Source organism: Tupaia chinensis, unplaced genomic scaffold, assembly GCF_000334495.1.
Source record: "Tupaia chinensis unplaced genomic scaffold, TupChi_1.0 Scaffold000443_1, whole genome shotgun sequence".
Lineage (NCBI taxonomy): Eukaryota > Metazoa > Chordata > Mammalia > Scandentia > Tupaiidae > Tupaia > Tupaia belangeri.
Window position 1 is genome coordinate 1,947,462 of NW_006159948.1, and position 15,505 is coordinate 1,962,966.

At 36.1% G+C, this 15,505-nt stretch overlaps 1 protein-coding gene and 1 pseudogene across 1 annotated transcript; one reads left to right on the plus strand and one right to left on the minus strand.

Moving 5' to 3' along the window:
- Positions 1–9,605: 9,605 nt before the first annotated feature.
- LOC102469041 (keratin-associated protein 20-2-like) lies at positions 9,606–9,819 on the minus strand (annotated as a pseudogene).
- Positions 9,820–13,077: 3,258 nt separating this feature from the next.
- LOC106735569 (keratin-associated protein 6-1-like) lies at positions 13,078–13,335 on the plus strand. Its single transcript, XM_014590425.1, has one exon. It carries the CDS (start codon positions 13,078–13,080, stop codon positions 13,333–13,335), a length of 258 nt encoding a protein of 85 aa, XP_014445911.1.
- The last annotated feature ends 2,170 nt before the right edge of the window (positions 13,336–15,505 follow it).

A 15,505-nucleotide genomic window follows, 5' to 3' on the forward strand; every position in this document is an offset into this window, starting at 1 on the left:
AAAGAAAAAAAAAAAAAACAGTCCCTCATTGGCTCATGTTCTCACTAGCCACCACCTATCTATACACTATCTATCCATGCCCATCATGGCATATCCATATGCCAGTACCATTTGTGCTGTCTGCTGATACTGCCTGCTGTAACCATGTTATTACCATGTACTTTACCTCCCTGGTTCAGCCTACCCAACTCATCCCCAGGCCTGATCAGGACCAGACAGGTTAGGGTAAATACGCTACTAACTGAGGAGAGAGCCAACGGCTGCTGCCTCAGTAGTCTGCAGGTGCCTAGGCCATGGTCAGTGCCTGTGAGCAGACCCCACAGAGGAGTTAGGTGGGACCATCAGGGGGCAGGAAGGAGTCTGTGGCAACTTGTAGTTTGCATGCTTTTTACCTGCAAATGTAGAGAGGAGTCAATTGTGTGAAGCTGGTAAAGCTCTGGAGGACACTCCTGTCTTCAACCACATACCCGGAGAAGAAAAACAAGAGAAACACTCTTCTAAAACTCTGAGCCCCAAGTTCCCATGATTGGTTCCAGCTTTCTCATCTGCAGAACATGGAAGCTGGCACAGAGGCAGCATATATCACAAGGAAGCACAAGACAAGCAGCTTTAGGGAGAAACAAATCAGACCTCTCACCTCACACCCACCTGAAACTGGCAAGACGGCTACACAAAGGTGCAAACCCACAAGCGACTAGTGGGTAGAGTCTTCACAGCCCTGAAGGAAGCAGAGAATGCAAAAGAGAGCACCCCTAAAACAAGAGCAACTGAGAAATTTGGACACTATGCCCTGTCTGGCAGGCAAGACAGGTTTGCATCCATTCTCCTATCAGACTAAAGCTTAAAAGAATGATTACCTGTCCCAACTGGTGCCATCCACAATGAGCTCTTCTGTCTCATGCAAAAGCTATGCAAGCCACACTCTGATCTGGAAGATGCAGCTATTCCTTAGTCCTTCCTCAATCACTTTGCTAAGGACACACCTAGGGCCTGCAAGCATTACAAAACCTATTCCCCAAAGAAGACATGACTACCTCACCAAATGCCTAAAGTCAATATAAAGATACAATAAATGTGAGAAAAAAAGAAAATGTCTCTCTTCCAAGGCACACAGTAACTCCTCATCAACAATGGTTAAACACAATAAATCACAGATATGTCAGAAAGGAATTTAAAATAGTCATCATAACCAAGTTCAATGAGATGCAAGAGAAAATGAACAATTAATGGCAAGAGGTAAGAAAATCACTCATGACATGAAGGAGGAATTCCATGATGAGATAAACACTCTAAAAAAGAAATCAAACAGAATTTCTGGAGACACATAATATAGGAAATTCAAATCCCCCCTGAAAGTATTCATAGCAGATTATACCATGCAGAAGAATCTCTCACCTTGAAAACAAAACCTTTGATTTAGTTCAAGCAACCACAAAGAATGAATAAAATAATAGTAAAATAATGAGGATAACATACTGGAAATTCTAGATACCATTAAGTGGTCAAATATCTGCATAAAGGGTATTACAGAAGGTGAAGAGATAGGTTAAAGCACAGAAAATGTCTTTTATGAAATACTATCTGAAAGCTTTGCAAATCTAGAGAGAAATACAGACATCCAGATCCAGGAAATACAAAGAACAACAAATAGCTTCAACATACGAAAAGCCTCTATAAGGCACAGCATAGCCAAATAGCTAAAATCAGAGGCAGAAATATTAGGTCACTGAGAAAATCATGACATATTTTTCTAGGTTTTTCTATGCAAAAATGCATCATGACTTTCCTGATGACCTGATATTTTTTAAATGGCAAGAGAAAACATCAAGTTAATTATGCTGTTTACCCCATCAGACTACCTCAGTCTGCTCAACTGAAACAATGAAAGCAATGAAAAAAATGGGAAAACATACTTAAAACTCTGAAAAAAAAATTTAGCCAGTATTACTTAACAGGTCAAGGTTGTCCACCAAATGGGAAGGAGAAATAGAATCATTCCCAGATAGGCAAAATCTGAAAGAATTTATCAACAGTAGACCAGCTCTTTAAGAAAAATTTCAGGAACTATTACTTATGAAAATGAAAAAGAGAAAAGTAGAAATAATAGAACACAAAACATTTAAAATGACTAACAAAATGGCAGGGATAAGTCCACAAATATTGATAGTAATGTTGAATGCTAATGAATTAAATTCTTCAATTAAAAAACAGGTAGGCTGAATGTATAAAATAAAGGAGGCTTCTATATGCTGCTTACAAGAAACACCACTGACTAAGACACACACAGGCTGAAAGCAAAGGGCTGGAAAAAGTCTTTTCGTGCAAATGAAAAAAAAATAGGCTAGAGTAGTAATACTGATGTACGACAAAAAAGACTTCAAGACAAAAGCTGTAAAAAGAGGCAAAGAAGGACACTATCTAGCACCAAAGGATTAATTCACCAAGAAGATATAATAATTATGCATATTTACACACTCAACACGGGGTATCCAAATATGAAAAAAAAAAAAAAGGCTGCTAGATGTGAGGGAACAGACAGGCTATGGCAGCACCTTTTCTGATCACAACGAATTAAACCTGAAATCAGCAACAGAAAAAAGCCATTGAAAATACACAAAAACATGGAAACTAAGTAATCCACTCCTGAAAAACTTCAAATCTATTGAAGAAATTAAAACCGAAAACCAAAGATTTATTGAAACTAACGATGAAAAGGAATAAGACTTTCCACGATCCTGTGACACAGCAAAAGCAGCCATAAGAAAAAAATATATAGTAATTAGTGCTCACAAGAAAAAATAGAAAGGTGACAAATAATCAAATGACTCTTCTTAAGAAAATGCAAAATCGACAATGGGGCCAGCAGCTGCTGTAGTGGTTAAGGTGCTAGACTTCCTAAGGCGCTAGACATGGCCAACTGCAGTTCAAGTCCCAGACTTGGTGGCTTAAGAATCACACCCTGCATGTATGTGTGTATGCACAAAATCCCTAGAGGAGAATGGAAGAAAAGGGATTGCAGCGTGCCCATCCTTGGTGGAAATGATTTCTCACTTTTCATCTCACTGTCCCTCTCTGTCTCTTTCTGGTGAGCACATGTGCCCTAGAGCAAAAACCTTGAAGCAAAAAACAAAAGCTCCAAAAATATCAGAAGAAAAGAAATAATGAAGATTAGAGCAGAAATAAATAAAATAGAAAATAAAAGAACTATATAAGGGGCTAGGTGGTATAGTGGTTATGGCACTGAATTCCCACATGACTGACTGGGGTTTGAGTCTCGGACCTGACTGCTTGCTTTCTCACTTTCTTTCGCTTTCTCTATTCCTGTCTCTCTCTGGCGAGCATGTGTGCCCTTTAGTAAAATAAAAATAATAATGATACATAAAATAAAATAAATAACTATTTTTAAAAAGAACTACATAAAAAATTAATGAAATAAAAAGTCTTTTTTTTTTTTTCAGAAGATAAAATTGACAAATCATTGGGGCCGGCAATTGGCAGGGTGGTTGAGGGTGCTGGATTCCCACATGGCTGACCGTGGTTCGAGTCCTGGACCTGGAGGCTTGCTTTCTCACTCTCTCTCTCTCTCTCTTACTTTGTCCTTCTCTAGTCAAATTGAAATAAACAAATGAGTAAATAATAAATAAATTTAAATAAAATAATTCTTTAAAAAATTCACAAATTATTTCCTAGACTAATCAACAAAAACAGAGAAACCAGATAAATAAAATCAGAAATGAAATAAACACTATTATAACAGATATAATAGGAATACAAAAGGTCACGAGAGAATACTATGAGTCACTATACACTTACAAACAGAAAAACCTACATGAGATGGACAAATTTCTGGACACATACAATTTACTTAGGTTAAACCAGGAAGAAATAGAAGGCCTGAACAGACCAATAATAAGGAATGAGAGTGAATCAATAATAAATATTTTTCCAAAGGGAAGTGATCAAGTCCCAATGGCTTCACTTCAGAATTCTACTTCACTACATAGAAGAGTAAATCCCAATTCTCTGCAAAATATTTCTAAAGATCAAAAGGAAGGAGCCCTTCCAATCTTATTCTATGAAGCCTCCATAACCTTAATACCAAAAGCAGACTAAGACATAAAATAGGTAACTATGGACTAATATCCCTGAGGAACACATACGCAAAAATCTGCTACAAGATACTAGCAAATCCAATGTAATAGCACATTAAAAAGAATATATTCCATGACCAAGTAGGTTTTATCCCAGGGATGCAAGGATGGTTTAACATATGCAACACAATATATGTAATACATTGTATTAACAGAAGAAAAGCTAAGTCATATCAATTGATGCAGAGAAAGCATTTAATAATATACAGCATACTTCATGATGAAAACTTTCAGCAAAATAGCTATAGAAAGTATTTTCCTCAGCATAATAGTTGACAAACCCGTAACTAATATCATACTTAAGGGGGAAAAGCTTAAAGCTTTCTAACTAAAAACTGGGACAAGACAAGGCTGCCCACTTTCTCCACTCCTTTTTACCACAGTGCTGGAAGTCCTAGCCAACACAGACATGGAAGTAAAACAGTATATTCAAATAGAAAAAGAAGTAAAACTGTCCCTGTTCACAGACAGCATGATTAAAAATAGAAAATCTGAAACAATGAACAAAAAAAACCCTCTTAAAAGAGATAAATATATTCAATAAAGTGGCAGGGTACAAAATTGATATACAAAAATATATAGTGTTTTTATACTTCAACATGGAACAGTCTGAGGAAAGGAATCCCATTTATAATAGCCAACAAAACAAAACAACCTAGTAATAAACCTAACCAAAGAGATGAAAGGCCTCTACAAGACAAACTATAAAAACCTAAAAAAATAAATACATGATTTTTTTTAATGTTTTCCATTTCTTTCATCAGTGTTTTATAGTTTTCATCATAGAATTTTTTCACCTCCTTGGTTAAATTTATTCCTTGGTATTTATGTTTTTAAAATATTTTAAATAGGTTTCTTGATTTCTTTTTCTGCTAGTTTGCTATTAGTGTACAAAAACACTATGTATTTCTCCATGTGGATTTTGTTCTCTGAAACTTTAATGGATTCATTTGTCTATTCTAAGAGGTTTTTATTGAGTTTTTAGGCTGTCTTATAGCCACATTTTCTGCAAAAAGATATAATTTGCCTCTCTTTTTTCCAGTTTGAATGGTCCTAATTTCTTCCTCTTGCTCAATTACATGGAGTAAGACTTCTGGTACTATGTTAAATAGGATTGAGGGATATCGACATCCTTGATTTGTTCTAGTACTTCGAGGAAAAGCTTTCAATAGTTTCCTATTCTGTATGATGTTTTTTCTATATGTGTATTATACATGACCTTCATTATGTGAGATATGTGCCTTGTATACCTTGTGTACATAGTAAAATAATGTTTTATCAAATGCTTTTTCTGCATCAATTTAAATGATCATATGTTCTTTTAACCTTTATTTTGTTTATCCAATGTACTACATTTTTCAATTTGAAAATCTTTTTTTTTTTTTTGGAGAGGTTTTTCGCTATAGGGCACGTGTGCTCGCCAGAGAGACAGAGAGAGACAGAAAGATAGAAAGCGAGAAATCATCCCCCAGGGGGGATGGCCATGCCACAATCCCTTCTCCTCCATTCTCCTCTGGGGATCTTGGGCACACACGCACACGCGCCTGGTGTGAGTTTTAAGCCACTGGGTCCGGGACCCGAACCGCTGTCGACTACATGGGAGTCCAGCGACATAGCCATTACGCTAACTGCTGGTCCCTGTTATTCTTGGTTTTAAGAAAATAGTATTTATTTTTTCTTAATTTTATTGACTCATTAGTCATCTGGAATTATGTTGTTTAATTTCCATGTACTTGCATTTTTCTACATGTCTTTTACTTTGGACCTCTCATAATACAAATATTTATTCATAATACAAATAATTATTTATTGGTGTCCCATAGGTAATATAAACATTATTTTTAACTTTTTTAGAGAGATTTTTGCTATAGGGTGTGTGCACTCACCGGAGAGAAAGAGGGACAGAAAGTGAGAAATCATCCCCTGATTGCCATGTCACAGTCCCTTCTCCTCTATTCTCTTAGGATTCTGGGCATGCACGCAGATGCGCCCAGCATTAGTTTAAGTCACTGGGTCTGGGACTTGAACTGCAGTTGACTGAGTGGGATTCTGGTGATGTAACCATCACATCATCTGCTGGTCCTTCCTTTTCTTATTTTAAATTCTTTTTCCTACTTTTTTGCAGGACAAGATTATTATAAGAGCTCTGTCTTCATGCTCAGAATTCTTTCTTCTGTGTGATTCAGCCTGTTATGATAAACATTTTTCTCCTGGTAATTTTGAAAGTTCTTCTTGTCTTTATTTTGTTATGATGCGTTTAAGTGTATATTCCTTTGAAGTTATACTGCTTGGAATTAATTGAACTCCTTGAATGTGTATATTAATAATGGCATTAAATTTGCTGAGCTTTCAACCATTATATTTTTAAATATTTCTGCTCCCCACTTTCTCATTTTTCCTTCTGGCACTTGATTGTGTATTCACTGATGTTCTTAATACTTTTCTACATTTCCCTAGTGCTCTGTTAATTTTCTTACACTTCTCTCTTTCTCTCTCTGTTACTCATATTGCGAAATCTCTATTGTTCTATCTTTATGATCATTCATTTATCTTCAGTCCATTCACATCAATTCTTGAGGCTGCCCATATAGTAAAATTCTCATTCTAAATATAACTTCTGTAATTGCTATTTGTCCTTTTTAAAAAAATAACTTCAATGTTTTGATTAATGTTTTCCCTTTGATGAGACATGCTTCCTCCATTTGCTTCTTTAAGCAGGGCTTTCTTAGTACTTTGAACATAATTATACTAGCTGCTTAGAAGTATTTTTCTACCAAGTGTGACATCTGGGCCATCTTAGAGGAAGTTTCTGCTGCCTAAATTTTTTCCCTCAATATAAGAATCACATTTTCCTGTTTCTTGTATATCTCTCTTTTCAAAGAATTAGACATGTAGATGTTTTTGTAGTAATTCTGGATGCTCACCATTCCACCTCTAAAGCTCATTGTTGTTCACTTGTTTGTTCACTAATTTGTCTAGACTATGTTACTAAATCCCATTTTCCCCAGCATAAAACCTCTAGTGTCATTCTTAAGAAGGCATGGGCTAAGGAAATGATATCAACTTCCTGTGGTTTTATTTGGACTCCCTTACATTTTCCTTTTCCGTAGTGTCTAGTAAAATAGTTGGTTTTTGTGGTACCACACTCAGCTGTTAGCTTCCTAATTTTTCAGTTGATTGTGCTATGATTTTTGACAATGCCCTTGACATAAATTACTTTATAATCTAATCAATTAAATTTGAAATCAGCAAATTTCAAGTATAAAATACACTTCTACTAACTATAACCCTTTGATGAACATCTTTTATTTTTCTTTACCCCCAGTTCTGGCAGCCACCATTCGGTTTCTATGAGTTTACTAAAAGAGTGGATCTTAAATGTCTTCATCACAGGGAGGAAAAAAAAGATAACTATGTGAGGGGATTAATATATGAATTAGCTTGATTGTAGTAATCATATATCAATCTTAAGTGATCAGATCACATATATGCAGTATATCTAAGTTTTATTTGTCAATCATATCTCAGTAAGGCTGAAAAAAATCGATGAATTTGGATTCTTTAGAGGGATAGTTTTGAGTCCTGCCCTTAGAATTTGTTCTGAACCCAGAAAGGCTCTTCTTAGTTGTCTTTCCTTGTGTTTATCTCCGGTAAACTTGGTGAACTACGGCTTAGCTAGTTGTTTCAGGTGTAGGTAGGGGTGAGACAGTGGGGGAAGCAGGACAGCTTCCACTAATTGTTTATCATTAAACTCTCCACCATTTTAAAGTTTGCCTCTAGAGTTTGATTTTTTACACATTCTTTTAAAAAAAACCCTAATTTAATGGAAGAGAAATTCAGTTTCAATATGTGTAGATATTTGGATTTGCACAGCATTATGTACTATTTTCAATCAAAGCAGGCTAAAGAGACCATTTTACATTTTTCTTTTGTCTAGATATTTTCAAAAATGTGTATTTTGTGACTGGTGAAGAGTTTAGCCAACCTCATACTTTAATTACTATTCACAAAGTAATTTAGTATTGCTCTTCTATCACTTGCAGGAATCTCACACGCTAATATTGGTCATTAAAATATTAGAAGATGTTGTTGTATATGTTGTAGTTGTTGATGCTGTCATTAACACTTGATTATAATAAATAGATCAAATACAGGCAAATTATTATGAACAGTTTTGCTGTACATATTTTATGTCAGAAAAATTTAGACTGGTCTGTACCTTTCAGCCTACCTTTGTTGTAGACTTAGGTTTTCATTAATTTGGTCTACCCAACCTGTGCTTTGTTATGAATGATAAAAGATTTTTGACCTGGAAGCGAGCAAGTATTTATGTTGGAGAAGGTTCACAGAAACAAACTTGAATTGTTTTTTCTCTCTGTGGTCATATGGAAATGACAATCAGACCAGTTATCTTTGTAGCCACCATGGATAGAATGAGCTCAAGAGTATTTTTGCCATAAGTAAAAAGAAACAGTCATAATATACAATATAGAAAGAAGGAACAGTTGTCCAGATCCACAAATTCAACTTTTAATTAACAAGAAAAAAATTCAGGCTAAATAGAACGAAATGATGAGAAAGGTGGTCAAGTTTTTGCCAATGAAATCAGTCAAACTGGACATATTGAATACTAGGTTTCCATAAGATAAAGTAAATAATAAACCATAGCAAATGATTGGATTTGCTCATGAAAACACATTTTATGAAAGTACTGGTTGGATATAGATATCACTTAGTCCTAATTTAGCAATACTAGATTGCTGGGGTATCTACATTATCAGAAATAGACTATCAATGTGTCAGTCACTTCACTCCTGGTCACACATACATATACACATACACACATAAAATCACCATAGATAAACAAATATATGCTTTGCAACAATATTACCTTTAATGAAATTTAATTTAGATTTTTTCTAAATGTAGTTAAAACTACAGTTAATTACATAATAGTAATGCAACATCAGAAGTTCTTATTTGTTTATTTGTCTAAATTATTGAAATTTCCAGATAATTGTGGGCCAGCAGATGGCATAATGATTACATCACTGAACTCCCACATAGTGGACCATGGTTCAAGTCCTGAACCTGGTGGCTTAAAACCGATGCCTGGCACATGTGTGTGCATGCCCATGATTCTGAGAGAAGAATGGAGAAGGGATTGTAGTGTGGAAATCCCTCCTGAAGGGTGATTTTTTCAATTTCTTTCTCACCGTCTCTCTGCCTCTCTGGCTAGCACACATGCATTATAGCAAAAATCTCTCAAAAAAAAAAAGAAAAGAAAAAATAATTTTCAGATAATTGATTGAAGTGATCTGATGTAACACTACAGGCTAAGATTCAATTGTCATTGTTTGAACAGACTATGATATCATTGCTATAAATAATGCAGGAAGAAAACGCAGTGCCTCATAAGAACATGGCATAAGAGGTTTGGCAATCTCGAACTTCTCAGAAAAAGCCAGAAGACCAATATCTTCCATAGCAGCATGGGCGGTAACAAGAATATCCATAACCACCATAGCCACCATAGCCACAGCCATAGCCACCATAGCCACAGCCATAGCCACAGCCATAACCACAGCCAGAGCCCCCAGCCATAACCACAGCCCAGGCCTCCGTAGCCATAGCCTAGTCCACTATAGTAGTTGTTGCAGCAGCACATGGTGTCAGGAAAGAAGGTTCAGTTGTATAGCAGGTTCAGATTCAAGAGTGTTAAGCTTATAATCCACACAGGGCCTTATATACCACTGAGTGGTATGTGGGGCAAACCACAGGCACTGTAGGATTCACATTCCAAACTAATTGGCATTAAAGCCAACTGCAATCTTCCTCATAACCAATATATCCAAAGCAACTTTGCTGTATGTCAGGTGCCTGAAATGAAATCATATGTCTTTAGTGAGAGATTCTTCCCTTACTTTTATGACTTACTTATTCAAGATGCCAAATTTAAAATAAACTGCATTACCAGCCACCACGAGATTATTTAACCTATACAGATTTCATCTTTAGAAAAATTCTAGTTTTACTTAATATTCTCCTTACTATCTGCATATGTGTAACCTTATGAATAAAAGTGAGGTTTCAGGAACCAGCAGATAGTGTAGCTGTTACACATGACTGACTGCAGTTCAAGTCCTGGACCCTGTGGCTTAAAACTCATGCCATGTGTGTGTGTATGTGTGTGTGTGTGTATATGTGTGTATGCATGTGTGCCTGAGATCCCAGGAGGATAATGGAAAATGAATTGTGGCATGGCCATCCCCCTAGGGAGTGATCTCTCACATTCTCCCTGAATGTCTCTGTCTTTCTTTCTGGTGAGACCACACACTCTATGGCAAGAACCTCTCAAAAGAAAAAAAAAAAAGTGAGGTTTCAAAGGGATAAGAATGTCTGCTAAGTTTGTGTATGAGAAGATATGGTAGCAAATTTCACTTTTAAAATGTTGTATAATAAAAGATATTATCATATTTTTGTGAAGTAGTATTATTAATTTTGTTTATACATATATAGTATATGCATTTATAATTTATTTGTGGTCCAAAACCATGTCAGAGACCTTGATATTCAACCTCAATTATCCTGGACAAATAGGAAGTAGAAGACTTAGTCTATTGGGGGGAAAAAAAGAGAAACTTGAAAGTTATAAAATATTGATTGACATCACATACTCCCCAATTTGATGCACTGCAATAGTCATATCTCTTCTGATAACCTTAACCTAGTTATAGGAAAACTTCAGATGAATTCAAATTGGAAAATACACTGTGAAGTACTGAATGCTTTCTTTTTTAATTTTTTATTTCTGGAGGGGAGCACATGCACCAGAGAAAGACAGAGAGAGAGAGAGAACAACCTCCCACAATGGAGCAGGTATGCTACAATTACGTGGTATACCACAATCCCTTCTCCTCCACTTGTTAATTGTGCCAGATTTCTGGGCATGCTTGCATAGGTGTCCAGTGAGGCTTTTAAGCCTCTGGGGCTGGGACTAGGGCCATGGTCATTTATGTGTAATCTGATTCCCTGAATTTGTGGGCTGTATGGCTGGCCCCAAATACTAAACTCTTTAAAGCTGTCAAGGTCTTAAGAGTCAAGGAAAGACTGAGGAACTATTACTAATTGGAAGAGGCTAATAAGATACAACAACCAAATGCAAAGTGAATTGGAACCTGAAGCAGAGGAGAGTATTAATAGAAAAATGTTATAAGGTAAAAGCTTAGTTAAGAGCATTATATAAAGTTAATTTATTTGATCCAATAATGAATTATGGTTATAAAAGATATTAACATTAGGGAAAGTTGGGACCAACAGTTGGCATAATGACTATGTTGCTGGACTCCGGTGTAGTAGACCATGGTTTGAGTCCTGGATCCAGTGGCTTAAACTCACGCTGGGCGCATGTACATGCGTACCCAAGATCCCAAGAGGAGAATGGAGGAGAAGGGATTGCGGTGTGGCCATGCCCTGGGGGTGGGAGGGCGTGATTTCTTACTTTCTGTCTATCTCTGTCTTTCTGGCGAGTACACATGCCCTATAGCAAAAATCTCTCCAAGAAATTAAAATAAAATAAAATAGAAAAACATTAGGAAAGGTTGAGTTATTGGTATATGGAAGCTTTTTTTTTTTCAAGAATTATTTATTTATTTAATTCTGTTTGTTATTATAATCTTTTAATTTGACCATAGAGAGACAGAGAGAGAGAGAGAGAAAAGGAAAGTGAGAAGTCTAACCATTAGGTCTGAGACTTGAACCACGGTTTGCCATGTGGGAGTCCAGTGCTCCTAACCACCACACCACCTGCCAGCCTCGGTATATGGAAATTTTCTATAATACTCTGACAAATTTCTGTAGGTCTAGAATTGTTTTCAGATACATTAAAAAAAGAATATAGGGGGTCAGCAGGTGGCATCATGGTTAAGGTGCTGGACTCCCACATGGCCAGTTATTCCTCAAGTCCCAGACCTGGTGCTTTGGAAATTGTGTTCATGTGGGCCCAAAATCCTGAGAGGAAATAGAGGAGACAAGATTGTGGCATGACTATACCCCTTGGGGGGGGAGGGAGTGATTTCTTACTTTTCCTCTCTCTGTGTGTGTGTCTCTCTCCAGCAAGCACATGTGCCCTATGGCAAAAACCTAAAAAAAATAATAATAATAATAAATATATGTATAAAATATAAAATATCCTTTCATTTTATTGACTTAGTTATTTATTAATTTTTTTGTGGATCAAGAAAATAACTAAAATTTGTTCATCAATTTTGGTTGAATGTAAATTAAATTTGATTCACTGGTGTAAGTAAGAAACAAGAATTAATTTTGCTCTGATATGGTTTCTAGAATTTTTAATTAGTTGAATTATTGATAACACTGTGTGTATTAAAATACATTATGGTTTCAGTATAGAACAGATACTAACTCTCCATAAATATCCTCTTAATTTAGATAAAAAGAAAAAAAACACATGAGTATTGTTTGTTTTTTCTAATAAAATGTTAAACACAGAAAAATATTTGTTACAGCCAAAATCAAAGACTTTTACCAATAGCCATGTTTTTTCCTAATATAAAAGATGATCTTATGATATTAAAACAGAAGTCTACTTTGAAGGCAGGATTATATTAGTGTGAATGAGATCTTTTTGTGTAAATGTGATTTATTCAAGTCCTCAATCACATAAGGGGAATCCAAATTGAGAGACTAAACAAAGTAAGCTTCCTTGATGCCTATGAGGCTTTATCTTCTAGTTGAAAAACCACAAATTTATCAGATTAGTCATAAAATTAGCCAAAAGTATGACAAAGATGCTGGGTCACACCCACACTGAATACATATAAAAGGCCCTCTACAGGGAGGATTGTCCAGACTCGATTCACCTCCACTCCTTCTCTACCCAAAGAAAACCTCAACAACCAACACCATGTGTGGCTGCTACTACGGAAACTACTATGGTGGCCGTGGCTATGGATGCTGTGGCTATGGAGGCCTGGGCTATGGCTATGGCTGTGGCTATAGAGGTCTGGGCTGTGGCTATGGTTGTGGCTATGGAGGCCTGGGCTGTGGCTATGGCTGTGGCTATGGAGGTCTAGGCTATGGCTATGGCTGTGGCTTCCGCAGACTGGGCTGTGGCTATGGCTGTGGCTATGGTTGTGGCTCTGGCTGTGGCTACTACTATTGAAGACTCTATGAGAGACTCTTACCTTCTATATCTGTGACATTGGCATTCAAAAATTCTGAGCCATGTATATTCTCAGCCTCACATTTTGGTGATAATGATCTCACATCTTAGTTTTTTAATGTAATTTTTCTGAAGACTTATCTTCCAGTGCCTCTGGATCTCGTATCTCAAACTTTGCCTTTTTTGGGACTTAATTCATGAAAAATGGGAGAGTGTAAATTTATCCCGTGAAGAATTGTATGATCTCTTCTCAAGATGTGTCTGTCACAAATTTTGTCTTTTAACTTTCTTTCAGGAGCTTTTTTTCTGTTTTCCTAATAAATTTATTCAATCAGTTATAACCATCTTGACATTCATTTGTGTATTATCGTGGCTTGGTAGTGCAACAGTGACATGCTATTCAAACAATGTGGGTCAATATGGAAGATCATGGGTTTGGTTAACCTGTAAATGTGGGCACATGACCTATGCTCCTTGTTGGATGAGAAGGTCAAGGGTTGGGTTCATGGCTTGAGAACCTGTTGTGGGTGCTTGTTTTTCTCTGTCTCTTACTCTTACGGGAGAAAAAAGAAAGAAAAAGAAAAAGAAAAAAGAAATAGACTTTACACACATATATTCAGTATATATCTTTGTTTTTGTTTTGTTTTCTGCCACAGGGTATATGGGCTTGCCAGGGAAAGAAAGAAATTGTGAGAGAGGGGGGAAGAATTCCCCAATGGGACATAGTCATGCTTCAATCCCTTCCCCTCCACTTCCCTATCTGGTGAGAATTTGGGGCACTCTTGCATATTTGTCCAGTGTATTTTTCAAGCCACCTTGACTGTGAGATACAGCCATAGTTGACATGTGAAATACAGCTCCTTTAATCACCGGCAATGGCATCAGCCCTCAGCCCTTGGAATTTGTATTGAGAGAAGCTTTTCTACAAGAAGTAGTAAAGGATTTTTTCAGGCCAAAGAAAGAAAATAATAAAGGGAAACTTGTAACTTAAATAAACAAAAAGTAACTGAAAATTGTAAGTATTAGAGTAAATAAACTAGATTTTTTTTCCTTATAAGTTCTTTAAAAGCCACCTAATTGTGGTAAGCAAAAAGTTATATTAAGTAAGGGAGTCTGAAAGTATGTTTCTGTAATGCATATGACATTTACTTTTATGTTAGAGAAAGGACAAAAAGACAGAGTAAACAAGAGACAAAGTGATATCATGAAAACGATATCAAACGAAAGTAGGAAATACTGCCTTAATATCAGACAAATTAAACACAGGAGAAGTAAACTTACAAGGGTTTAGAAAGGATATAACACAATTATAAAATAGTCATTTCAATGAGAAGCAATAAAAATCTATCAAGAGAGTTCAAAAAACATAAAGCAAAAAAATCCAAAAAATTTGGTCTGGCTCAATGGCCCAGCAGTGATGCAGTGCTAAGGAGAAACTATATTCCTCATGATGATAGGGTTTTGAATTTCCTGCCTGGTTGACCTGAGAGAAGCCTGGCAGATGTGCAAGTACCCAAGATCCAATGGACTGGAAGACTGGAGAAAGAGAATCATGGTGTCTTCTCACTTGTATGTGTACGTGCCTTGTCATGAGTAAAGGTAAAAAAATCCTGCTAGAATAAAAAGAAATAATCAAATGCACAATTACATTAGAAACTTTAACTATCTTTTCTCAATAGTAAGTATGAAAAACAAGCAGTGTTCAGCAAGGGAATAGGAAAACTTATCGACTATATGAAGTTTAACATACTTGATGTTTATAGAACATTCTACCCAAGGTCCTCAGAATACATATTCTTCTCAGGTGCACAGAAACATTCTCCAAGATAGATAATCTTTTGTATAGTAAAGCAAGCCATAATAAATTTGAAGTACAGAAATTATGAAAAAGTCAGACTGTGGTGTAGCAGATCTGTGATAGGACCCAGATATGAAGGTCATGAACTTACATCTTGGAACATTCCCGTGTATGCTGAATGCATTAATGCCCATAATCTGTGCTTCCTAAGACTAAGAGAAGACAGTGGTTTGAAGACCTCATTGGGGTTTTCCATTTCTGCATCTCTATATTTCTTTATTTATTTGTCTATTTAATTTCGTTTTCTTTTATACATTCAATCACATTATTATTTGGCTTACAAAATGGTTATTTCAACAGGTGAACATTTCT